This window comes from Oryctolagus cuniculus, chromosome 7, assembly GCF_051225735.1.
Source record: "Oryctolagus cuniculus isolate XC-2025 breed Fujian yellow rabbit chromosome 7, ASM5122573v1, whole genome shotgun sequence".
NCBI classification, from domain to species: Eukaryota; Metazoa; Chordata; class Mammalia; order Lagomorpha; family Leporidae; genus Oryctolagus; species Oryctolagus cuniculus.
In genome coordinates, this window is record NC_142873.1 from 18,772,281 (window position 1) to 18,799,402 (window position 27,122).

Genomic DNA, 27,122 nt, shown 5'->3' on the forward strand with positions numbered 1-27,122 from the left:
ATAGTTTCAGATCTTACATTTAGATCATGATCCATTTTGAGTTGATTTTTGTAAATTAAAATCTATTTTCCCAGTCCCATTAAAATAGATGTGCATATCTCCAGGGAATGTTTTCCACACCTTTGTCAAAAGTAAGTGTAGGGATGTAGGTGTGTGAATTTCTAGGGGTTCTCTTTTTTTCCATTGTCCTATATGTCTATTGCTATGTTGGTACCATACTGTTTTGGTCTCAATAGCCTTGTGGCATATCTTTAATTTTGAACTGTGGTGCCTCCATCTTTGGCTTCATTGTGCTAAGAATATTTTGAGTATTCAGAGCCTTTTGTGTTTTCATAAGAATTTTAAGATTTTTTTCTTATTCTGTGAGGATGTCATCAGTATTTTGATGGAGACTACATTGAATCTCTAAATTGTTTTGGGTAGTTTTGATATTTTAATAATATTAATTCTTCCAAATATAGAATATATGAGGGAATTCCATTATTTTGTGTCTGCCTCATTTTCTTTCATTAGATTCAATGTGTTTGAATTTCATTGAAGAGGACTTTCACATGCTGGTTGAACTTATCACAAGGTATTTAATTTTTTGTATCTGTATAGAATTAGATAGCACTTACCAATTCTCATCATGATGGTTGAGTATATAATAAGGCCATTGATTTTGGAATTCCACACTATGTAGCTAATAAAGAATTACTAATCCAGAACACATAAGGAATGGAAACACTTCCCCTGTCAGGTGGAGGCCTCACAGCAGGAATGTGGGATTTCCCTGGGTCATGAAGGGGGATGTGAGTGAGTTGGAGGTGTTTGTTACGTGTGGATGCTGTGTGTGATCCATTCCATCTGTGCTACTCTGACATTAAACACACTGCTTCTCTGCCCCATCTGCAGGGGACATAGGGTGACAATGACAGTGACTCTAATTCAGCAAGGGCAAAAATGGAGCCTACAAGGAAGTCATGAATCCAAAAGTTTTCAAGTTAAGATGGGCAAATCCAACAGGACTTCCTGGGATAGGTTTCAAGGCTGAGGACTAATCCTCTGTGATGTGGGGCCTTGCCTCTGGGTCTCAGCCTGTGATACTTCCTTCTTCATTTGAGCCAGTACTTGTCTTTTCTTCTCACACTCCTCTGATGTGTGTCTTCTTCCTGGTGTTAGCAGCCTTCTCTTGGTTGTTTTGCACATACACCTTACCTGAGTCAGTCTGCCAATGCCCCGTGCTTGGCTCTGACCACATTCTACCAGGGGCTGTTCTCACGATCTCAGGCACCTCAGGAAAATCTTTATTGACCTGATTTCTGTTGGTCATTGTGGTTTTTAATTTTTTATCTTTGAAACTAGCAGCATTGCCTCGCAGAAAAGCTGGGTCCACAGAGGTCCAGAATGAATCTCTACTCTCTCTGACTCCAGGAGACAAAAAGAAGAACATGGATCTCCATACAGAAATGACCTCCATGAGGTCTGACACTCTCCACCATTGCAGCAGAGGAGAAAACCTGAGGGAGAATTCCAGAGGTAAGGGACCGCACAGGACAGGCAGGGCTGTGTTAAATACTCATTCACCTTATGTATTCTCTGCTCCCATTCTATCACCCATTGATTGAAAACAGACAGAGAATACATAATGGGACAATAGAAATGTGGGAAAAGCTGTGTCCAAGGAATGACCCTCATACTTTGTTTGTTTGTTTTTAGGAGCAGAAATAGCAGTGCTTTATCTGAAGTCTACAAAACCCAACAATGCATTCTTGGAAGACAAGAGCCATGCTCAGCACAGGGAAGCTGGAGGTCAAAGCTCATGGGGTGGCTCTCCTTCCATCAGCTGTGGTGCTGAGACAACCTCTTAGTCTCTATGGACCCCAGGTTCCTCATCAGTGAGGTAAAGTGTGTATTGTTCCTCTCTGAGGTCCTGCTGCTTAGGTTCCTCTGAGTCCCTGGGGAACCACACGTGCCCTGGGAACTGAGGCTGAGAGCTGACCTAGTCCCTCCTGTGTCTCCTCCCAGATCCAGAACTGAGTCCACATCCTGAGAACCCAGAACTGAAGGTGCAGATGAAGGAAGATGAGCAGCTCTCTGGGACGTGAGAATGACCCAGAGAATGACAAGGTAATGTTAGGGTGAAACCAAGTGTGGGTGAGATGAAGGACACATTGTGTCAGAAACCTCAGGGGATACTCAGAAAGGCCTACTCCATTGTCCAGCCCCTGAAGGAGCCACCTTCCATGAGCACTGAGGTCAGGAGAGAAACTGACTCCACAGTGAACCTGTGCACCTGGCCAGGGAGATCCCTGGATGGAATCAGAGCAGGTTTATGCTGAACACAAGCTTTCCATGCAAGCTAGAGATCCTGGTAACTTCAGTGTCACCACCAAAAAAAAAAAAAAAAAAAAAAAAAGAGGCAGAGAGAGAGAAGGCACACCCTTCCTGCCCTCTTCAGCTAGGTACATTTTTCCACCCATGCTCAATTCCGCCATGCAACACACTGCACAATCCAATAAAATGGCAGTGGTGCAGTCACACGGCCCCAAAGTAAGGATCCCCACGATCCCCACATGGGGCCAAGACCTGTGTACATTGTTCACAAGGCTTTTGCTTTCTCTGTGCTATAGTGTGAAAGCACTCACAGAACTCAGTAGCCAAAATAATTAATCATTCATCTGAGAAATTGGCAAAGGACCTGAGTAGACATTACTCCATGAAAGGAATATGCATTGCTACCAGGTTTATGACAAGTTGCCCATTATCAGTACTCATCAGGGAAACACCATTCCAAACCACAGAGGGATATCCCCTCAGAACCATATGGTCAGCTGCTTTCACAAAGACAAGAGAGAATAAATGTGGGCAAGGGTGTACCAAAAAGGAAACACTTTTACATTTGTGTGAGAATGTTGAGTGGTATGGCCATTATAGAAAACATTATTGAAGTATTTTTGAAATGTTAAACTAGAACTGTCAAATGACCCATTCATCCTCCTTATGGGTATATGTGCAAAAAAAGAAGAAACAAAAAACCGTATCAGATATATACCTGCAATCCCTAGTCGATGCCTTATTCACAGAGGCCAAGATGCAAACTGCCTAAATGTCCATCAACAGAAGGTTGGTTAAGCAATCTTGCTGTCCATATATATGGCTTGAAAAGTATATTTTAATAAAAGGATACTACAGAATTTCCATGACACTTTGGAATCACTTGAAGCTTTTGAATCATACTTAACATGTCTGTGTATAGATATCTATATACATATAATGTGTAACAATACATTATACATGATAGATGTATGATGATGCTTAAATATATATATTTATATGATGGAATGCTGTTCAACTCAAAGATAAAGGAACTCCTGTCATTTGTGAGAAACTGAATGAAATTGGAGGACATTATGGTGAGTGAAATAAATGAGATATAGAAATAATAACACTGCATGAAGTCTGTTATGTGTGGAGTCTGAAAGAAAAAATGGAAAATTGTTGAATATGTCAAAACAGAGAATATAAGAGAAGTCTTCAAGGTGGTGCAGTCTGGTGGGAAGAATAGAGAAATGTTGACCCAAGAGTACAAAGTGGTAGTTATAGAGAAGAACTAAATCTAGGGTTCTGAAGTTAAGCATGAGAATCTGAGTTATTAGTGGAGCATGCTATTCTCCATTAGAATGAGAAAGTCTGAGAATTTTCTAACAGTAGATTTTGTGGGTTCTTACCATGTGCAGGCACATAACGGTTAACTGTGAGATGATGAATATTTTATTTACTAGTCTAGAGGAATCATTACACTATGGATATGTACATTACAATATCATTTTTGAATATTTTAATAATTATTTTAAAAGATGTATTATTCTATTTGAAAAGCAGAGTTACAGACAGAGAGGAACACACACACACTGAGAGGGAGAGACCTTGCATCTTCTGTTTCACTCCCCAAGTGCCTACAACAACCAGGGCTGAGCCAGGCCAAAGCCAGGAGCCCAAAATGCCATCTGGGTATCTCACAAGAGCTCAAGGGCCAAGGACATAAGCCATGTTCCACTGCTTTCCCTGGCACCTCAACAGGGAGCTGGATCAGCTGAAAGTGGAGCCGCTGGGACTCCACCAGCACTCATAGAGGAGACCAGTGTCTCAAGTGGTGGCTTACCCCACTATGCCACAGTGGAGACTCCTACATCTATTTAGACATCAGATTTAAAATTTCAAAAAAAAAAAAAAAACAAAAACCAGTTTTGATCATCCACTCAAATGGAAATCTTAAAATGTGCAGCTTTTGGGACTGGCATTTCATTCAGCAATTAAGTGGCTTTTGCAATGCTCACATATAGGCCCTACATATAGGATGCCTGTGGGTGAGACTGAAGTGGAAAGAAGTGTCCACTAAAGAAGGATGCACATTCCCTGAAGGGAGGAGAGAGCTTCCTCTTTGCTTATGGCCTTGTCGAGCTAGGTGGGTCCAGAAGGCTTCTGTAGCTGAGGCAGCTCATGACAAGTGCCCTGGGTGAGCACTGAGGTCAGACATAAGAGTGTGATTTGTTAAAGACACAGTGAGAGCCACTGTGCACTGCCCTCTGTCCTCAAAGCTGTATCAAGGGACCTAATAGTAGAACTGTTCTCCCGAATCACTTCTTTTTAGTGCATTAAATGGAGGATATTCTTATGTCTCATAGGTTATAGTTCTGTCTAAGAGCTCACAGCAGATGTATCATCCGTGGGTTCTTCTTTGAAGACAATTAAGTTTCTAAAAGGAAAGAAGGGGGAAGAAGGAAGGGAATAGCAGAAGGGGGCAAAAAGTGAAATCCCCTTTGAGAAGCAGCAACCTTGGACAGCCCTTTGCTAGGCTGTTGAGTAACAGTTCTCTTAGTTTTCTTATTCCATTCTGTCTTTTTTTCTTTCTCAGACTAAACAGGAGGGTTGGAGGAGGAAGGGGGGGAGAATAGGTGGGAGGGCAGGTAGGTGGGAAGAAGGACTATGTTCTTAACATTGCATTTATGCCATAGATACAATATTAAATAAGAAGTTAATTTAAAAAACTACTTCAAATATGTAACACCCATATTCCTCAAAATAAGTTTGCCATCATTATAAAATTAGTTGCAGTAATTATATATAAATATATTATTAAAAGCATTAGGTTCTTCCCATACATTTGCAGAACAAATTGGAGTTCTGCACACCAAGTGTCACCCTGGCCAAGCCTGACTGTTGCATGCTTTGGGGGAGTGAAATAGTAATGTAACACATAGTTTTGGTTGTGTTTCTCTGTGTGTATGTCTCTCTACATCTTTATCTTTACATCTCAAATAAGTATAATTAAACAAAGAACATTTTCATTTCCATATGTTCAAATATGTTCAAATTAATATGTTCAAATTTTCTGTTCAAAGTCATTGATAAGAAGATGAATATACAGGCCAACATAGGGAGAAACTTTTTGAAATTGCATATCTAATATAACAATTCTATCCAGAAAACTAAAAGAGCTCTCAAAATTCCTTTCTAAGATAATAAAATGACCCATTTATCAGGGAAGCTTAAAATTCACCATTTCAAACAAGTAGAAAAGCCTTGAGATCTCTTTAAACAGCAGGTGGGGTGACTTCCTAACAGCCCTGAGAAAGGAAGGCTTGTTGGGACACATTTTCTGCCTTGGTATTTTCATACACATACATGACTATACGAGCGATACATGCTTAGGTGATTTGGGGACACAGTGTGTGGTATCAGTGCAGGATCTATAACTATAAGACTGGCAGATGGGTAGGTTGTCCCCACCAGTGGGGGTCTTGTGCCTCAACCTAGCTTAGGCCCCTGGAAGGCAGAGTTCCAAAGATTCCGTGACACGCTCCACCTTCTAATTCTGCGATGGCAACGGCAGACCGTTAGCTGCCACACAACAGCCAGTCCTAGCAGAGACTGAGCTACAGGCAGTGCCTTGAATCTAGGCTTTGGCAGTTTTATCCTTGTTTGTCCAGTGAAGAACTTCCCAGTGTTGTCGGGCTGTGGATCAGGTGTTTCACATCAGTAAGTGATGCTGGATAGTTATTGTCACCCCTCAAGCCTACCTGAAACTCTTGGATGTCATTTGTTTGACCCTCACCTGTGTTTGGGTTTCCTCTCCCCAGTCCCTGTTGTCCTGCTGTGACACACCATCAGCATGGCAGGATCCCACAGCCCTGCATCAGATCCCGTGGCAGAACTGAACGACCTCGAATGCCAGCAATTGCGATCCCAGCTGGCAAAGAGCCAACAGGACTGCTGGGAGCTCCAGGAGAAGTTTCTCATAGCTGAGGCTACAAACTTTGCCCTGGCCAGGGAGCTGAAAAAATACAGTAAGTTCTCTCGGGTCATTTCACCACAGTGATGATTGTCCTGTATCTTCTCCTGAGGACTAAATGTTTTACCTCACTACGTGATTGTTGTCTTCTTTTTGCTGAACTTAATTTCCTCCTGACCACACTCCCAAGCTGACACACAGGGTTTCGCAAGTTTTCCAAGGTAGCAGTGAGTTGTAGGGTGACAGGAGTGCTGAATCTGTCATGGATTCCTGATGAGGCATAGAGCTGCCTGTTGTCCTCAGGCTCAGGCTCCACCATATTGAGTGCATGTTTATGATCATCCTGTCTGTGTTAGCTCCTGCAGCCTTATACCATCCCTGTGGGCCTCATTTCTGGGGCTAACGCATATCACTCAATTCAAGCTTCCGTTGAGTTCCCATTGGCAGAGCACTGTCCTAGGTCAGGAGTGGACATGTGTTCAGAGTGAGCAGGATGTGCTTCCAGAGAGACAGAGAGTCTCCTGTGCACTGGAACTCTGGTATCCATGAGAACACCCTCACAACACAGCCTCCCCACTGGGAGAAAAGTCCTGCTCCTGGAGCACAAGTTCTTCTCCCAGAAGAGGAAGACGGTGCCTGAGACCTGGGAGTGGGAGCACAGGGTGTAGGGGGGGGGGGAATCAGGGCCACTCGCCTGGGTGCCCCCATTGCCCACCTTCTCTGTAACTTCAATTTCTCTCCCACTCATAGGAGTTATCATAATGCCTGCCTCTGTAGATTGTCACAACCAAATGCGCTCCTTCTTTCCTATACAGCTCCAAGGATGGTTCCTTGCTCAAGATCAACAGAATCCATGAGGCCCTTATTGTACTGTTTCCAATTTAGCAGGAACTATACTTTTTATTGGGCCATATTGCCTCAGGGCCTTACTTTGTTATACATTGTACTCTACACAGTTCCATGAAACATGGTCCCTTAAGTCTGAAATAACAAACACTTGAAATCTTTCCCAATGCAAGGAAACAGTCCTACACCCTTATCAAGCTCCCAAACATACAGAAGGTGACAACTTCATGCCCCAAGTTCCTGTTTGACCTGAGAGGCTGCAAGACTTGCTGAGTCCAGTGGCTCATGATTCAGCTCAGGGGCTGGGAACTCTGATTCTGTAAACACCAGTGGAATCACATTGTCAAGTCACCTTCTGTATCTTTGAAGTCCTTTTTTCCCATTTTATTGGGAAATAGCAGGGTCAGTGCTGTGGTTCAGCAGGTAAAGCCGCTGCCTGCAGTGCTGGCATCCCATATGGGTACTAGTTCAATTCTGGCTGGTCCACTACCAATCCAGCTCTCTGCTATGGCCTAAAAACCAGTAGAAGATAACCAATGTGGCTAGGCCCTGAATCCACATGGGAGACCTAGAAACAGCTCTTGGCTCCTGGCTTCACATTGGCACAGCTCCAACCTTGCAGCCATTTGGGGAGTGAACCAGCTGATGGAGTCTCTCTCTCTCTCTCTCTCTCTCTCTCTCTCTCTGCCTATGTCTCTCTGTAACTCTGCCTTTCAAATAAATAAATAAATAAATCTTTTAAAAATAGGAAATTTCAGATGCTATGTAGTGAGGTGATGAAATACAGATGTGAAACTCCCAATCTGGAGCCTGGCCCTGGAGTTCTTTTGGTCTTCAGCAGGCACTGACTACAAAAGCACCTCTCTGAGTTCTGCGTGTGTGTCTTTCCGCAGATTGTGAGAAGTTTAAAAACATCATTGAGTCCATACTGACCAAGAAGCTCCACTTGGAGGAGCCGCTGGCAGAGAAGCCCACGGTCCCAGAGCTGCTCAGGTAAGGGTGTCTGTGTGGGGCAGGCAGGTGGGGAGGTGTGTGGGTGTCTCCAGTGGGGCAGCTCAGAAGGGAGAACTGAGGCATCTCAGGCATGGAAAGCCATGAAGGCACTGTGGCAAACAATGTTCTCCATGTAGGATCACTGTGGGACGCCAGACAAAGAAGTGGCCATCAAAGGAGGATGCACTTTTCTCTAAGGGAGGAGAGAACTTCCACTTTGCTGACAGCCTTGTCTAAATACAGACAGAGTTTTCAAAATGCTTCCATAGCCTAGTCAGCTCATGTCATGAGCCTGTGTGGTCCCTGACAACATACAGAGGAGTGCTAATTGTTCAATTAACAGCAGGAGTCACTGTGCACTGACTCCCCATGCAGGACCTCTGTTCTCAATGAGTTCTATTAAGAGAGAGTTACAGTGAACCATTTCTCAAACAGTTTTTATTCTTGTGTGGGTGTGTGTGGGAATTGTTGAAATCATTACTTAATATAGAGTAGGTCTTCTGTGTACAAAGTTCATTGAAAATGCATCTTAATGGAGAATGAGATTGAGAAGTAGAGAGGGAAGAGGAGCTGGGCTGGGAGTGTGGGTGGTACCCTGGGTATGGGGAGAAGAATAACTATATTCCTAAAGTTGTCTTATGAAAAGTATATTCCTTAAAATAAAAGAATGAATAAATTTTTAAAAGAAATGTTAAAAATTAATTTTACAATGAAAGTAAAAGTGAATAGGTACTTTGAAAAAATTCTCCCTTCAGGAGAAATTAAAATGAAAATACATTTTTCCCTCTTCAATTACTGTTTATTTCCCAAATGAAATGGTATGAATAGATAATAATAATAAAAAAAGACATCATGGAGTCCGTGTTGACCAAGAAGCTACACGGGGAGGCCCCTGCCAAAGCAGCCCAGGTCTGCTGAGCTGTTCAGATAAGGCTCTCTGTGTAGGGCAGGCAGGTGGGGATGTGTTTCACTAGTGGCAGCCCAAATCAAAAACTGAGCCAGCCTGTGCCAAACAAGGGCAGAGAGTTACAGCAAACCCCGTGTCTCAGATGTTATGAAACAAGGAGGGAGCAGAGGAATCTGAATTCAGAGCTGCAAGTGCGGAGAGTCTGTAAGTAAGGTGTGCAGGTGGATGGGCTCCCATGGGGCCCTGCTGTTTACTCTCTCTTCTGCAACAGGAAATCCCCGTGGCTGTGTTTCTGGGAATCCAGTCACCAGTTAGCTTTGGTCCTCTGTAGGTGGTGCTATGCCTGTTCTCTCTTCCTCCCGTGTTCTCATGGTTCCCTTAGTGTGGAGGTGTTTTTCTGTGGGCACTCAACTCAAGATGGAGCTGCATTGGGTCTTCTCGGGGGAGGAGCAGGGGATGCTGGGCTCCTCTGTTTGGTCACCTTGCAATCAATCCTCATTTACCCTTAGTCACCATCACCTCCTGATATAGAAGACTGATGCTTAGCTTGGCCCTGCCAGACCTTCATTCTTGTTTCTTGCCGTGTAACCCCTGCGTGTACCATGATTCCCAGTCACTGCACTGTACACTGTGTGTCTTCCTACATGGAAATGCCTGTGGCTGGAAGGAGGAACTGAATTAGCACCTTTATGAAGGCGAGGAAGGAAGAATCCTTGCACTCTTGAAAGAACATCACCTGCATGGAATCTCAGGAATTGTGACAAGATCTTTCTCTAAAAGTGGGAGCAAGGCCTTGTGTTGCCCTTTGCTTTTCTTGGCACAGGTATTTCTCCAAACCTGAGTGGTGATGCTGGTGGAGGGCTCTATAAGGCATTGTTATGAAAATCTGTGGAAACACAGAGAGCCTAACACTCATTCCTTCCCATCTAGAACTTTCTCCACTCTTGCACCTTAGGCATTGCCGTGGCATCCTTGAAGAACAGGACCAAGAACTTTCCCAGTTACATCCAAAGGTCCAAAGGGGGAGAAATCTAGCCCACATCCTGCAGCAGTACCTGAAGGACGTGCTCACCGTGCATGACCCTGAGACCTGTACGGGGCAGGGCTTCCGACGACTGCTCACTGAGGCTGTCCGGCTGTCAGCGAGCCTTGAGGACCTGCTTGGAGCAGGTAAGCTGGGCACAGGCTGTCATGTGAGAAGCCTCAGGGGTTCCGATGCATTCATCCCTCTGCCATGGGCATTTGCCTCAGCTCTTCTTGGTACTGAACATGTGTGCCATGACAAGGTCAGCTCTGCTTGGGAAAAACAGATAGGAGCAGAGAAGTCTTTCAAGTGTGCAGTATCCCAAAGGTCTCCTCTCTTCCTGATTGTGGTTGGCCTTTGGGGCAAGAGGCAGGGTCCATCCTCATATCAAGACCAGAAAGACCTTGTGAAGTGAGGCCGCTGTTAGGCTGAACAAAGTCACTGAGCTAAGCTGAATGGAAGCCTCCAGCTCTGTGATCAGTGTGGTTTTCAAATGGTAGACAGGTGATTGCTTTCTCCATCCAGGATTTCTCTCTCCTCATTCACTAGATGGACCAAAAACTCTGGGGCAGAGCAGATGTAACCATCAAAGGTGGAAGCTGTTGCTTGTATGTTTCCCAATAGGACAAAGGCCCTCCTCTCCCTGGGAGTGCCAGACCAGGCACTAGAGTTAGTAGAACTTCAGTGAGGAAAGCTGTTGAGAAGGGAACTCGTAACACAGAGAGAATTTCCTCTAATGATACAGCAGAGAAACCTTGGAGGGCCTGTGAGGGAGGGATGGAAGTCGGGTTCTTTGCTTCTTCATGACAGATGGAGGTTCTCTGTGAGACCCACGGGAACATAGAACCCATGCCTTGGACTCCCACTAGTGGCAGGATGAGGGATAACAGGCAGAGGTCCTAGGGAAGCTTGAGAAGCTTCCAGTGATATGGGAGCAAAGGATGTGGGCCTAGTTTCAGGCAGAATCTGCCATGGTTCTGATCTCCAAGTGCAGAAACACAAAGCCTGATGGACCACAAGAGAATGGCAAGGCGTTCCTTTAAACACAGAACATTTGAAGTTTTTGTCCACTATTGGCCCATATGTAGATATTCATATGCACACAGAGGCCACCTTGATTGTAGTGGGGGGGTTATAATATCTGATTGGACATTTCTGAATTTGTTTACAGAAAATATTGAAGAGGAGGAAACACCAGCACAAGGACCTATTGCTGACAGGTAATAGTGAATGATTAGGAGCTGGCAACAAATGGGTGAAGGATGCACAGGGTCTCCTAAAGAACAGAAAAGGGGCCAAGACAGTCATGGAGTAGAGACGCACACAGAAACACAACTGCAGATTGTGTTGAGTCCTTCCTTGACAACTAGGAAATCCCCCTGTTAAAGTAGTTGTCTGTTGTCCTGGTCCTAGTTGCTAATAGGATCCATCATGAACTCACAGCCTTAGTTGTTGCCTGCCCACAAAGGGAACCCCTGTTCTCTGCTTTCTGGAAAAGCGAGGAAGATGTACGTCTGCTTTCTACAGAGTTAGCTGAAGTTCTCCCCAGAGAAACTAGCAAAGAGGCAATGTGCAAAGGGAGCATTTAGGAAGAATCCAGCCAGGTTAAACTGCAGAAAAGCACCTCTACAAACCATGTTTGCTGTCCTGTGACTTGGTTAAGAGAAGGCCCAGAAGGTAGCACATCTCTAGAATCTGCCAAGCCCCTAGAACCTTGATCACATGGCTGCAGGACACTGCAACAACCCAACCTGAGCACAGGGTGTCAGCCCGCATGGCTGTCAATGTGTGCTTGTGCTGTGACTGTGCCATGCAGTGACAGTGGAGGCTGCTTCTTCATTAGCTGCTGTGTATTGAGTGTGATGAGCAGAGGCTGATCTCTTCCCAAGCCCTCTCCCCCTAGGCAGCCACACAGTGTCCAGAGTGGAGGGAACCACCTCTATGCTGTCTATGACTGATCCCTTATGCACCCCATCCAAACCAGCCAACTCCCTGGTGTCTCTTCCTTCTTGGTTTCATCTCTGTCATCCTTATCCCACCTGGCTTCTCAGGGAGCTCTTGGAAGTGGATGAAATGGAAACCCCACAAAGTTCACAGCAGGAAACATCTATCACTGGTGCTGCTGACCACCTGCCCAGTGACTCCTGCCTGCCTGAGGGCACTGTGCAACTGTCTCCTGATGCTGAGGACACCCACGGTGTGCTAGGTGTAGACGGGGAACACGCTTGTTCGCACAAGAAAGAAGAACCTGTCACCGTTCTCCCAGGTAGCCTCTCCATTCTTTGTACACAATGGCTCTCAGGTGGAGGGTTGCTTTTGAGCACAGGCCCTGCAGACACAAGTTGGTTTCAGTCAGGGTCCAGGTTGTGGCACTGAACATAGACATCAGGAGAGTCAAGGAGCTTCCCTCCCCTCAGATGCTGTTTGTCTCACTGCACCCTAGCCTATGGGAACATACAGAGGCCCTGTGTAGGAAGTGCCTTTCAGACACTCTAACTTAGAAATAATGCCTGCTGTCACCTGCAGTGATATCATTCTGTTCTACTACTGCATCCCTGGAGTTCTAGCCCCATGCAGGCTTTTGGTAACACTTCCCATGTGTGGGCCAAGTTGTGGTCCTAGTTTCCCTACTTCCATCCCTAGTCTCTATCTCCTTTAAGACAGCTTATCTTAGCTATGCAATCATCTCAAAACCAGGACATAAATTCTTTTATACTGTACTTCTTGTACAGTTCAAAAAACATAGCTGAATCCAGGAATGTCCCTACAAAATCAGTGTTCAAAGTTTCTCTATAACTGCATAGATTTATTTATGTGAGGTGTTATGGAGTTCATTCAGCCTTCTATAGAAACTCCTCTACCCTTATTCACCAGGATCAGTCTGATAGGATGAGTCAGTACTATAGCAACACTCCTAGATTTTAGATACATAAATCCTAAAGGGCCTGGGGAGAGAGCTCTTGAATTGCTTGTATTGTTCCCATAGACAAGAGGGAGATTATTCATGAGCAATTCTTGGAATAGCGAAGATTCTGTGTGGCATCAAACAGGTTTCAATTCCAGGGCATCAGACTCCATGCATAGCTCTCTCCCAGTGTTCTACCTCCTCTCCACAGTCAGCAACCTGGGTCCTTTAATGAGAGCAGCCTGACAACTGCAGTTTGCCTCCTAGGAAGTTCTTGGGCTGTGAGCTTAGAATCCCTGAGGACCATTGCAGGCTGTTTCTAAGGGTTCTGGACAGAGGTTATTGAGATGGTGATCCAACTGTGAACAGGGAGATTTGACCCCTTGCCCAGGATGGCTCAACAAGCCCATCTCCTGATGTTGACTTAGTACTCCTGGAGGATTTCTGTCACAGTCTCCTGTTCTCACACGAGAACAATCTGTCCCCTTGGTAGTAGTGGCCATTGGATACCCATATCTGACCCAAAACCTGCATAACCTGGTCAATCTTTCTGAATTTGTTTGCAGAAAATCAATATCATGAAGTGGAGGTACAAGAGCAAGTTGTCACATGCACTTCCAGGTAACTCAGAGGCAGAGCAGACAGTGTAGCATGGACTACTAGGGAATCAAAATGCTGGGGAAACTGGTGACTAGAGCCATTTGGAACATTCAGCCAATGATGAAATGGCTCTGTTCCTAACGTTCCCTTTTGCATTGTTTCCCTCTATATTCCCCCTTTGAACATCCCTCACATATTTTAACCTGTAGTCTGATGACAAAGTCACTTCTGTACCTGTGATGCGTGTCTTCAGTGTCTCTGCCCTCCCATCTCAGCAGGGAGCTCCCAGAGGAGCAAGAGCAGGAAGACCCAGATGATTCGCTGGACGAGTGCTACCTCACTCCCTCGATTTCTCCAGTCGTTTCTGAGCTTGACCATTCCACGTGGAGCAGCTGGTGCTCCCTGGAGCATCAGGACATGCTCTCTGCTCCAGATGCAGGTGGTGAGTCCCCCACTGTGAGGTGATACAACCCCCTCTGCTTGCCAAGGAGCCCGCACTATCCTTGCACTCATCACTCCCACCTGACTGAGAGGGCTCCTGGACATGGGATGGTCTGAGACATTCTCAGCATCTGTGCTTTTTCAACCAGTCTGTTGCACAGGTGTGGTTGGCCCATCCAGCCTTGCTGTCCTCCCATTCCTTGTGTGGCTGTGTCACTCAGATTCCAGTGCTCAGGCATTGCCAGAAGAATGTCACAGATGCACACCAACCTAAGCAGCACATCTCATGCTTGTCTCTGCCATCCGTTCTGAATGAAGCAGACCCCTCTGCCCCCTGCAGTGTTGATCACACGAGTCATTCCCGTCCCTGTCATGTGACATTGTTTCCTGTCAGGGCCAGCAGCGTGCTCGTCTCCATTGCAGTCAAGATACTCCCCCTGTTTCATTGAAACCAACCATGTTGTCTGTCCCTTCAACGTTGGCATCATTTCACCTACCACACATACAGAATGTTCTGCCATTCCTTTAGTAGTGTGTCCCCAGGCTGCAGGTCTGAGACCTATGCTTAGAGATTCCATGAGTAGCCCAGTTTTCTCTTGTGCGGCACACATGCATTCTGATACCCAGAACTGAAAATTCACCTGTTCCACCTTTTATCTTATCCTCAATGTACAAAATATGGTAAACCACAAACTACCAAGATAGCGTGTTTGAGAACCATGGGCACTGCACTTCCTCTCATGGAAAGGAATCACACTAGGAACCAAGCGTCTCCAGAGAATATTATTTTAGATTTGATTTTACCTTCTGAAAGGCAGAATTAGAGAGAGAAACAGGGAGAGAGAGAGAGAGGGGGGCAACTCTTGCATACTCTGGTCTGCTCCCCACATGGCCACAATGGCATCGACTGGACCAGGCCCAGGGAGGAACTAGGAGTTTCCTCCAGGTCTCCTATGTGGGTGCAGGGCCCAAGTACTGGACCATCTTCTACTGCATTCCCAGGTACATTAGAGGGATCTGGATCAGAAGTAGAACAGCCAGGACTTGAACTGGCATTCACATGGATCCTGGGGTTAAAGGCAGCTACTTTACCTGCTATGCCACAGCACCCACACTTGGGAAAATTTGTTTCATTTGTGTAGGGAATCAGGTCAGCAACTATTGGTGTGATGGCTGGAGGAATAGGGAGGTTTACCTCATGTGTCAAGAGAAATGAACAAGCTAGTTCCCTCAGAAATGACCTCCACCCTCTAGACAATTCCTATCTGAGGAGTCAGCAGTGAAACTGAGGATACTGGTGTGCTGTGCTAGTGCTGGACAGCGCATTGTACAGGCTTTGAGGGGATCATCCTAGATGACTGTGCCTATTTGAATTCATTTGCAGAAAAGGAACATGACAATGATGAAGTGCAAGAGGAAACACAAGCCCTATCACACACCAGGTGAGTCTTAGGAACCCTGGGCAGCGAGCTTAGTGCTGACACGGGCAGACTCCAGGTCCAGAGAAGAAGAGCAGTGCCACTGTGCATCTCCCATCCATTGAGGCAACCCAGCGGTACCCCGTCAGCACTGCTGTCTGCCATCACTAGGGTACTAGTCTGGGTTTCCACTTCTCCCTACCTTTTCCATGTAATGACCCGCAGCAGGCTGACTCCATGAAGGAGCCTCTCCAGGGATTCCTTGCCATCATTGCCCCTCTCTCACGTGCAGTGAAGGGCAGGGTACAGCTCACAGGTCTCCTCTTCTCATGAGCTTCTCTGCCCCCCATTAATCACGTGAAACCACCCGACAGAAAATAGTGCCTCAGCACTGAGAATAAGACTGACGGCTAAATCCGTGGTAGTCTCCAGTATCCCAAAAGGGGAATTCATTGACTCTGCATGTAGTTTACACAAATCTGTTGAAGCCAGTTTTCATTTCCCAAATACTCATGGTTACTAGTGGACCAACTGAGAGTCATTTCTACAGGCTGAGTCCCTAATGACCTCATCACAGAGGAAATCCTCTGTTTCTCTCTGCTTCTGTCTCCATATCCTTTCAATATCTCTGCTACTCACCTATCACCTCAAACCCTACACTCTTTCTCCAAGAAGATGAGAGTTCTGTTTGCCTGTTGACTTTATATTGACTTCAAGCAGTACAAATAAGCATAAAGAAGTCTACAAGCACACATAGATCTAATAACATTTAATATTTGGCTGTAGTTGATTCATGTGTAAATATTATATATCTACACATACTTACTATTCTCAGTGAAGGCAGTGGTGTTTCTGTCTTACCTGGCTTTCTGTTTGCCACGTGCTTCATATGAGCACTTCATTTTTCCTCACATGAAAGCTGCCCTGTTTTAATGTTCAGGTCATCTACTCCAGGTGGTCAGCAAGGAGCCTCCTCAAATGGAAGACATTGCATCCTGTCTGCACCGTTAGTAGTCATTCTTCCCCAGATAGGGACAAAGTTGTGGGTGGCCCCTTGCTCAGCCCAGCCTCTTCTGGAAGCCTCCTCTTTGGAACAGCTTGGAGAGGGGCTTTCTGTTCCCTTTATGTTTCTCACCCACCTTTCCCTCCCTCCAGTCTCATCAGGGAGATTCCAGAGATTGAAGATCAAGATGTCTCACAGGACTCTCACAGTACGTGTTTGACTCCTGCACTTCTTCCGGAAGCTTCTGACTGGTCCCATACTAGGAGCACCTGGTCCTCACTGGAGAAACAGCCTGTCTGCTCTGCTCTTGTTGTAGACAGTGAGTGCTCCATTGTGAACAGGAACACTCCACTGCTCTCCCAGGTGGCCTCTGTAGTCTTGGGTTGGTGCACCTGTGTTGGGTGAGACAGACCACTCTGCACTCAGGCCCTGGGGACTTATCTCAGTCTGGATGTGGCTTTTGGGTGGAGTTTGTTCATAGTCATCCAACGGGGGAATCCCTTGGCTGTCACCAGGCCCACTTTCAAGGTGCAGCTTTTGACGTCAAGGCAGGGAAGGAGGGGATGGGAAGGCATGATGGCAACCACTGAGCTACAACCATCTCTCTTGGAGAGGCTTCTTTAACAAGTCACTGTGATGTTCTTAATTTTAGCAACAGTTGCAATCGTAAACAGCATCCTCCAAACTTCTCAGGCTTAAAGCTTTGGCAGTCTGTACAATGTTTCCTTAGTTATCTGACACTAGGTATCCTTGGTAGGCAGACTCTGTTTTCTCTGAAGCAGCTTGGTGCTAACCACAGCAGTCCAGTCCCGCACCTGTGTCCATGGTGTGGTTTTCATCTTCTGCTTCATAGCACTGATTTGTGCTCATATGAGGTCTGTAGTTTTAATCCATTGTCTAAACTCAGCATTTTATTCTCATGCAAAGCCTCCATAGCCTTGTACCAGGACAGGAATCTATTCAGTATCTGAGTGAGGCTGAGGGGTCCCTCATGTCATCACAGGCAGAGTGCCTCTTGTTGAGTAGGAGCCTTGGAGTATTGCTTCATGGGGGTTGGGGGGCAGAGGAAAAGTCCAATTTCCTTGAATCTTAGCTTTGATGAACTTTTACACTTTCTCTCAGGAGGAATCTTTAGGGTTTGAGGCACCTTCACTCATGAAATCATTCTGCAGGAAAAGCAAGATATCCTGATGCCCTTCCCTGTTTCTTAATGTTCTGCAGTAGAATTGGCAACGACAGTTCTTCCACCAGTGCTATAGATCAGCAGGCACCTTTTCTTGGTGAGACCATGCACTTTTCCTCTGTACAGACGTACAGAGATGTGCAGAGTCATCCCAGGACACAGCGATTCACACCCAGCTATGAAGGCCACTCTCATGGGCATCTGTGCTGTGCTAGACCCTGTGCTGTCCTGATCCAAGCAACCCTCACTGGACCTCTCCTGGTGGAGATTCTGTCCCCACCTTGGGGAGAGGATCCTGAGGCTCAACAAGGTCACTCTCCCAGGTCACCCCACCTTGTGTGCATTGCAATCAGAGACCACTCCTTTGCCTGGCCCTTGTCTGTAGGCTCAGTCCACTTGTTTTCAGCACACATGCCAGCGATGTGGCTGCTATGGGTATTCATACTTAAAACTTTTCTTCTGTAACAAATTGTGTTGAGAGAATTTCAAATATCAGTAGAAAAGTTCCGGTCTACAAAGAAGAACTTCTAAAGTTCCTGCAAACCTCTCCCACTAGGAAGGCATTGGTGTGCTTCGTCCCTGAGCAGGGTCAGCACCTCACTGAGGTTCTCAGATAGAACTCCAGCTCAGGAGTGCCCCATGGCCTGAAAGTTCCTGGTCTCTCCCCTCGGGCTTTTTGCACTCAGGGTCCCAGTGAGGCATGCCCATCTGCATTTCTGTCAAAAGTGGTTGCTGTTTCACAGAACAGAGTGCCCTGGATGAACATTTCTAGGCTCCAGTTGTGCCTGGGATGTCTGACTGCAAGCATACAGGGGCTGCTTATGCTCAGAAAGCCAGAGCAGATTGGTGGGCAGTTTATGTACAGAATGATCCCTTTTGAGAGTAGGTAAACCTTCATCTCTGCCCCTGCTGACTGCTCTGTCCTTGTACTCCTATCCCCACTGAGGATGAGTGAAGTCATTGCTACGTGCCAGACCTACAGACTTGTGGTTGTAGACTCAAAATCCTGAATTGAGCTGTAAGCAGGAGTTAGAATTCATGATTGTTTATTTGTTATGGAACAGAGCTGTGACCATTTCACAGCAAGCTCAGCAGCATGTGCCCCGGTGGTGTTTGCTCCCTCCTGGTGGGAACCTTGGAGGATCACTGTCGCCACTTGCTTACTTTTTCTTCAATCCCAAACCTCAGCTCTGCCCTTTGACATCCATGCTTGTCCAGGCCACAGCATCCATATAGGCATCTCTGTCATTCATATTCTCAATGGCATTTCCATTTGAAGATGAATTCACTAGGGAAGAGTTCATCCAGAAATACATGCTCTTGAATTGCTTGTATTGTTCCCATAGACAAGAGGGAGATTATTCATGAGCAACTCTTAGAATAGCCAAGATTCTGTGTGGCATCAAACAGGTTTCAATTCCAGGGCATCAGACTCCATGCATAGCTCTCTCCCAGTGTTCTACCTCCTCTTCACAGTCAGCAACCTGGGTCCTTTAATGAGAGCAGCCTGACAACTGCAGTTTGCCTCCTAGGAAGTTCTTGGGCTGTGAGCTTAGAATCCCTGAGGACCATTGCAGGCTGTTTCTAAGGGTTCTGGACAGAGGTTATTGAGATGCTGATCCAACTGTGAACAGGGAGATTTGACCCCTTGCCCAGGATGGCTCAACAAGCCATCTCCTGATGTTGATTTTGTCCTCCTGGAGGATTTCTGTCACAGTCTCCTGTTCTCACACTAGAACAATTTGTCCCCTTGTAGTAGTGGCCATTGGATACCCATATCTGACCGAAAACCTGCTTAACCTGGTCAATCTCTCTGAATTTGTTTGCAGAAAATCAATATCACGAAGTGGAGGTACAAGAGCAAGTTGTCACATACACTTCCAGGTAACTCGGAGGCAGAGCAGACAGTGTAGCATGGACTACTAGGGAATTAGAAGCCAGTCTTTCCTAGATAGGGACTAAGTTGTGGGTGGCCCATTGCTCAGCCCAGCCACTACTGGAAGCTGCCTCTTTGGAACAGCTTGGAAAGGGGCTTTCTGTTCCCTTTATGTTTCTCACCCACCTTTCCCTCCCTCCAGTCTCATCAGGGAGATTCCAGAGATTGAAGATCAAGATGTCTCACAAGACTCTCATGGTACGTGTTTGACTCCTACACTTCTTCTGGAAGCTTCTGACTGGTCCCATACTAGGAGCACCTGGTCCTCACTGGAGAAACAGCCTGTCTGCTCTGCTCTTGTTGTAGACAGTGAGTGCTTCATTGTGAACAGGAACACTCCACTGCTCTCCCAGGTGGCCTCTGTAGTCTTGGGTTGGTGCACCTGTGTTGGGTGAGACAGACCACTGTGCACTCAGGCCCTGGGGATGTATCTCAGTCTGGATGTGGCTCTTGGGTGGATTTGTTCATAGTCATCAAATGGGGGAATCCCTTGGCTGTCACCAGGCCCACTTTCGAGGTGCAGATTTTGACGTCAAGACAGGGAAGGATGGGATGGGAATGCAGGATGGCAAACACCAAGCCACAACCATCTCTCTTGGAGAGGCTTCTTGAACAAGTCACTGTGATGTTCTTAATTTTAACACCAGTTGCAATTGTAAACAGCATCCTCCAAACTTCTCAGGGCGATAGAACAGGATCATCTAACCTGGAGGGCATTGTAATGAGAGACAAGGACAGGGGACCATGCACAGCTGGAATGAACAACACTAGCACAAGAACACATGCATTTCATACATGCACATGCTTTGCTGAACATACACCAAGCACATCGACTCATAGGATATATGCCTTCAGTGCTTGTCATATAGATAATAATATGTATGATGTGACCATCACTTTTCTGGTCAGTTGAAGGGGGAACCTAGTTACAGGCACCTGAAGAAGGGAGAGACAAGCTAAGGTGAAACACAAAAGTCAGGAAGAAACTTTGGCAGTCTGTGCAATGTTTCCTTAGTTATCTGATACTGGGTATCCTTAGTCAGCAGACTCTGTTTTCTCTGAAGCAGCTTGGTGCTAACCACAGCAGTCCAGTCCCACACCTGTGTCCATGGTGTGGTTTTCATCTTCTGCTTCACAGCACTGATTTGTGCTCATATGAGGTCTGTAGTTTTAATCCAGTGTCTAAACTTGGCATTTTATTCTCATACAAAGCTTCCATAACCTTGTACCAGGACAGGAATCTATTCAGTATCTGAGTGAGGCTGAGAGGTCCCTCACGTCATCACAGGCAGAGTGCCTCTTGTTGAGTAGGAGCCTTGGAGTATGGCTTCATAGGGGGGCAGAGAAAAAGTCCAACTTCCTTGAATCTGAGCTTCGATGAGGTTTTACACTTTCAGGAGGAATCTTTTGGGGTTTGAGGCACCTGTACTCATCAAATCATTCAGTAGGAAAAGCAAAAATCCTGATGCCCTTCCATGTTTCTCAGTGTTCTGCAGTAGAATTGGCAACGACAGTTGTCCCCCCAGTGCTATAGATCAGCAGGCACCTTTTCTTGGTGAGACCATGCACTTTTCCTCTGTACAGACATACAGAGATGTGCAGAGTCATCCCAGGACACAGCGATTCACACCCAGCTATGAAGGCCACTCTCATGGGGAACTGTGCTGTGCTAGACCCTGTGCCATCCTGATCCATGCAACCCTCACTGGACCTCTCCTGGTGGAGATTCTGTCCCCACCTTGGGGAGAGGATCCTGAGGCTCAACAAGGTCACTCTCCCAGGTCACCCCACCTTGTGTGCATTGCAATCAGAGACCACTCCTTGGCCTACCCCTTGTCTGTAGGCTCAGTCCACTTGTTTTCAGCAGACATGCCAGCGATGTGGCTGCTATGGGTATTCATACTTAAAACTTTTCTTCTGTAACAAATTGTGTTGAGAGAATTTCAAATATCAGTAGAAAAGTTCTGGTCTGCAAACAAGAACTTATAAAGGCCCTGCACAACATCTCCCACTAGGAAGGTGTTGGTGTGCTTCGTTGCTGAGCAGGGTCAACACCTCATTGAGGTTCTCAGATAGAACTCCAGCTCAGGAGTGTCCCATGGCCTGAAAGTTCCTGGTCTCTCCCCTCGGAATTTTTGCACACAGGGTCCCAGTTAGGCCTTGAACTTGTCTTTGCCACAGACCAGTGGTTGTCTGGCTTTGTCTCAAACACCCAGTGCCAGGGCTGGCCAGCCATGGGGAGGGTGGCAAGTGCACAGACACTGTCTCAGGAGGGAGATGTGTGTGCTAGGCCAAAGCAATGCCTTACCTCCCACCTGGGATTTCTTCCTGACTTTTGTGTTTCACCCTAGCTTGTCTCTCCCTTCTTCAGGTGCCTGTAACTAGGTTCCCCCTTCAACTGACCAGAAAAGTGATGGTCACATCATATATATTATTATCTATATGACAGGCACTGAAGGCATATATCCTATGAGTCGATGTGCTTGGTGTATGTTCAGCAAAGCATGTGCATGTATGAAATGCATGTGTTCTTGTGCTAGTGTTGTTCATTCCAGCTGTGAATGGTCCCCTGTCCTTGTCTCTCATTACAATGCCCTCCAGGTTAGATGATCCTGCTCCATCCCCCCAAACCTTCAACAGATATCCAGTGTGGTTTCTGTGCCCTAAAATCTTAAGAGCTGTGTGTTTTATTAGTCCCACTTTGTTGAATATTGTGATCCTCTGAGCCATGTTTATTACTTTTGCCTACTGATAAATTATAAGTGAATATGTATAAAATCAACCCAAATGAAAACATTTTAGTGTCTGTGCAGATCTCATCTCCCACTTTGGACATGACTGTGCAGGGCCCCTTTCCTTACTTGTTGTCCCTCTGCTGCAGGCCTGGCTGCCAGAGAGAGAGCATGAGTACCAATCCTGATGGCTGTGGTTCTATTTCAGAACTGAGTTTTGTTGCTGCCCCTGAGAGGAAGACCCGTTCCCAGCTGGAGGGAGGTCCTCACGAAGATCCCATCACCAGCAAGTGTGAGAGTCATAGCATCAGCCCCAGTGATGTCCCAAGTACCCCAAAAGAAAATGTTATCAAAGGAAAATGGAAGCCCAGGAAATGCGAACTGGCCTGCAGGTTCCCTGGCCTGGAGATGAAGGGCAAACCACAGCCCACAGAGAGGAAGATTGCGTGCCGATTCCCAGGCCAGGAGATGAAGGGAAAACCACAGCCCATGGAGTGCCACCTTGCATGGAGATTCCCTGACCAGGAGACGAAGGGAAAACCACAGACCAACATGTGGGCACTGACCTTCAGATTCCTAGGCCTTCACACCTAGACAGAGGTAATCCTGTGTGTGTGTCTTAGATGTATTTGTTCCTTCTTACACTGGGCACAGATTATAGCTCATTTCTGTTTGTTCAGATAGGGTAGAACTGTAACCTCTCTGTTTGGATCAATAATTTGAAATAGAAGATACAGTAAGAAACCCTTGTCATGTAGAAACCTGACCCACAAAATAGGATACCTCCCCTCATAATCAAGTTAAAATGTTTACAGTTGAACTTCTCTCCCTAAAACATGCTGTTCACCATCCACTCACTTGATTGCAAGTCCTCTATTGGGTTGAGAAATATACATTGAACAATCACATTTTATCTGATTTTATTCCTAGGCCGATTTCCAATGCAGATTCTTAGGTCTCATTCTCACCTGTTTGTCCTTCCCTCTGACCGGTATACAAACAGGATATTCTCAAAAAGAAAATTTCTTAGGGGAACTGAAAAAAAAACAATGGGGAAACTCTAGGATGACTGAGGAGTGCCTGTTTTAAGTTAATGTTCCATTCACAGTTGAGTGAGTGAGCTATTAGGCACACAGCAGAATGGTCCTAGGTGTAACTAGATGTGGAGTCATATTCAGAGAAACTTGGTGTCTGTTCTGTTGACATGAGTTGTGCTGTGGTTACACTCCCGGCTCTCTTTGCTTACTGCAGAAAACTAATCCATTTCTAATGCACCAGAGAGCAGGAGGAAGTGGGGTGACATCACCCACTCCTGGTTAGGAGAGGCCAAGGGCCCTGGTTCCCCAGCACTGCAGAGCTGGGCTGGAGTTCAGGGCAGGACTCTGCTCATTTGGCTACCACTTCCCTCTCAGCAGCCCAGGGCTCCCCTTCAGCCAGTCTCCCCACTGGAATTGAGTTGCCCGGCTTCTGCCCCACTGTGGCCCAGATGCAGGCTCAGCTCTCACCTGGACCTGACCCAGCTCTCCTTTGATTTTTCTTCTCTCCCTCTTTCAGATCCCAAGTACAGTTGGAAGGACAGAACAGTATTGCTGATTGTAACATCCCCACCTCTTCCAAACATCTAACACAGGAGCTCCACTTCAACAGCAACCAGAACACCAAGAACACAATTTCAACACCATGAACTGCCCTCGGCTATTTTTATCCACTAGGCTGCTTCCTTGAGAGCTGGCACAGTCTTCCACCTCCAGTCCGAGTGAACACCTAAGGAGACCCAGGCCTGACTCCACAGCTGCTCTGGAGAGAACACCACCTGGCTCCTCTCCAACTGCCTCCTGTAGAGATCTGAGGTCAGGAGGAGCTGGAAGCAAACAGCATAGGACCCTGGGCACACACTGCCTTTGGATGGGGCGAGCTCGGTGTGGGCAGTGTCAGAGACACAGCGCCCTGTGCACAAGGCTGCATGTGAGCAGAGGAGAGGATAGGACTCTGCAGGATGTGGACCCTGACCCAGACAGCTGGCCCTCTCCTTCACACAGCCAGCATCCGCATAGAGGACAGCAGGAGGAGGAGACTTTGGGGCTCAAAAGGACAGGAAGGGGCTCTTTCCTCCTTTTGAACCCCAACCATCTCCCCCTTCTGCTGTCTTCCATGATGGGAACGCTGACTGTGTGAAGGCGCAGGCCAGGTGTCTGGCTCGGGGTCTGCATCCTGAGGATCTCTGATGCTTTCCTCAATTTTACACTCAGCCTCACTCTTTGGCCAAGCACCCGATGCAGGGAGTGCTGTGTGCTCCCTCCCACATCCCCACAGGAGGCAGAGAACATCTTGTGTGCCCATCAGGTCCCCTGACCCTGGCATCGGTCAGTGGGTGAAAGCTGTCTGTTGAGCTGTACATCCTAAAGATGTGCTCCTTCCTCTGTATCCTAACAACTGTGGAGAGGGTGACCCCTCAGAGCCTGAGCAAAAAGGGAGTGAGCAGCAGCCTGGCGGACGTCCGGTCATCAACCCAGGAGGTGGCCATTGATGGGCGTGATAACAGCAAGTTCATGGTGATGAATGCAGCAGTGTGGCCGGGAGGGCCCAGGTGGGCGAGGTGGACTGAGCCTGCATCAAGGAACCAGACACCTCTCTGAACACTCCTCTCTCCATGTCCAGAGTCAGGCAGCACAGATGCGGGCAGGACCTCGTCACGAGGACGCTCATGTCTTACAGCTGCTGGTCCTGCCAACTCCACTCAGTGTTGCAGGAGAACTGGGGGCTCCTGATGCAGGATGTGGGCCAAGGTATCCAGAGCCCCAGCAAACAGCAAGGCCGTGTTCCTGCCGGCCTGAGGCAGCTGCAGGATGAGGAGGGGCCATATGCCTGCCCCCCCCACCCTTGTCATGGAAAACCGAGTCCTTGAAGATTCTGGACTCCTGCTGCTTAGTAGTTGTTCCTGGTCCAAGAACAAACCGAGCCAATGGCACCGCTGCCCTGTGGTGGACCTGTTTCTCACAGCTACCATTCTTACTTCCACTGTCTGTCATGCCTGTGATGACACAATTGTTTTCCTTTCATGAAAATTGGGATCCTAGGGAGGGAATTATGTTTCCACCTGAGTGTGCCTCCTCTCAGTGTAACAGCTGCCTTAGACACCCTGTCAGCACATCTTGGGCTCCTAAAATCTACAACTTCTCATTAAGATATCGCTGTCCAGGCCCAGAAGTGTCTCCAGTGTCCAGGAGTGTAACTGGAATCTCAAAAATTTAGATTTAAGTCCCGACATGTATTCCCTGTTTTAGTTAAGTGTTTATAAAAAGAAACATTCCAAAAAAAATTTAAAAATTTGAAAAGAAAAAAAAATTTAAGTAAAAATAGAAAAGAAAAATTGTACTGCTTGTTTTTTTAAAAGGAAAGATTAAAAAAATTTTAAAAATTGTTAAAAAATTTAAAAAGAAAAAATTAGAAAAAATGTCACTTATGTGTTTTTGAAAGAAAAATACTGAAAAACTTAAAATTAAATATTTTAAAAACTTTAAAAACAATAAAAAAACAAAAAATAGGAAAATAGTAATAGGAAAATTAAAATGCCACTTCATTTTAGTAACTTTTTAAATAGGAAAAATTTAGAAATATATATAAATTAAATTTATTTCAAAAATTTAAACTCAGCAAAAAAAGTAAAACTCCATTTCAGTTCAGTGTTTTTGTAAATACAAAAATGCTAAAAAAATTTTAAATTTAAAAATGATTATACTTTACAAATGACAAAAGAGAAAAGCAATTATTCAGACAAGTGTAAAATGCCATTCCTATTCACTGTTTCACTTAATGGAGAAAATGCCAAATTAATAAAATTTAACAACTTTGCAAAATTTCAAACTTAAAACATAAAAAGCAATACTAAGGAAACAAGGTACAATGCTATTTCAGTTAGTTATCTTTCTAAATAAGAAAATGCTAAAAAGAAAAGAAAAAATTTCAAAACAAAAAGAAATTACTAAGAAGAAAAAAATAAATGCCGCTTCAGTAAAATGCCACAATGCAACCAAAAAAATGTAAAAATTTTTTTTGCTTTGTTTGACAACTCGAATTGGTTCTCAACAACTGACCACTGATGATGACAAGTTATTCAGAACCTCCAGAACAAACCACCTGGTAATTTATGCCAAGAGACAAATCAGCAGTCATCTAGGTTTTTCCTTGGATACCACTTTCACCAGCCCTAAGTTAGGTGAAACTCTCTGCAGAAATTTTACAAACTCTTTGCTGATTTTGATACCTGCTTTTACTTTTGTTCTGTAAAAATCATACACTTTGGATAATAAAATTTCAGAGTTGAAATAAAACACTTTGGAGAGTGCTGCTTGGAAGATGTATAAATCTCCTGTTTGAAAATGGCCTTCCTTTAACAATTTTACCATGCGTTAACCATTCATGCCTGTGTCAGTTATTATATTCAAGTCTAATACTAGATTTTTAATAGAATTCTTCCTGAAGACTGGATCCTGGCATTCTGTAGTTCAAAAGCATTCTCACCCCAACGTGGAATGTTATTGCAAATATCCTGTTAGCCCATACCATTGCATTTTTTTCTCTATCACTTGGATTTTTTAATTTCAGTGTTATAATACATTACATCTCATATTGGGTGTGCCGATGTTTTACCCTTGTATCTCTCTCTCTCTCTCTCTCTCTCTCTCTCTCTCTCTATTTATATATGAAGTAGATTGCTTTTCTCAAGCTATAGCAGAGAGCCGGATCAGAAGAGGAACAGTCGGGTCTTGAACCAGAGTCCACATGGGAAGCAGGCACTGTAGGTGGAGGCAAAGCCCACTATACCACAGTGCCATAACCAGGTTTTCCAATATTTAAAGA

At 45.7% G+C, this 27,122-nt stretch overlaps 1 protein-coding gene and 1 long non-coding RNA gene across 2 annotated transcripts; both read left to right on the forward strand.

Moving 5' to 3' along the window:
* Positions 1 to 1,260: 1,260 nt before the first annotated feature.
* Positions 1,261 to 17,826, forward strand: LOC127486642 (putative NBPF family member NBPF5). Its single transcript, XM_089299374.1, has 14 exons — positions 1,261 to 1,518; positions 1,699 to 1,882; positions 2,008 to 2,109; positions 6,123 to 6,329; positions 8,014 to 8,113; positions 9,976 to 10,190; positions 11,216 to 11,264; positions 12,096 to 12,310; positions 13,516 to 13,570; positions 13,825 to 13,991; positions 15,375 to 15,432; positions 16,564 to 16,619; positions 16,728 to 16,812; positions 17,721 to 17,826. The coding sequence occupies exons 4-14, from the start codon at positions 6,155 to 6,157 to the stop codon at positions 17,824 to 17,826; spliced, it is 1,281 nt and encodes a 426-aa protein (XP_089155500.1). The 5' UTR covers positions 1,261 to 1,518; positions 1,699 to 1,882; positions 2,008 to 2,109; positions 6,123 to 6,154.
* Positions 17,827 to 19,652: 1,826 nt separating this feature from the next.
* LOC149125345 (uncharacterized) lies at positions 19,653 to 26,241 on the forward strand. The gene is made up of 3 exons (XR_016236997.1): positions 19,653 to 19,728; positions 22,471 to 22,862; positions 23,817 to 26,241. It is a non-coding gene; the product is annotated as an uncharacterized LOC149125345 (long non-coding RNA).
* Positions 26,242 to 27,122: the final 881 nt, after the last annotated feature.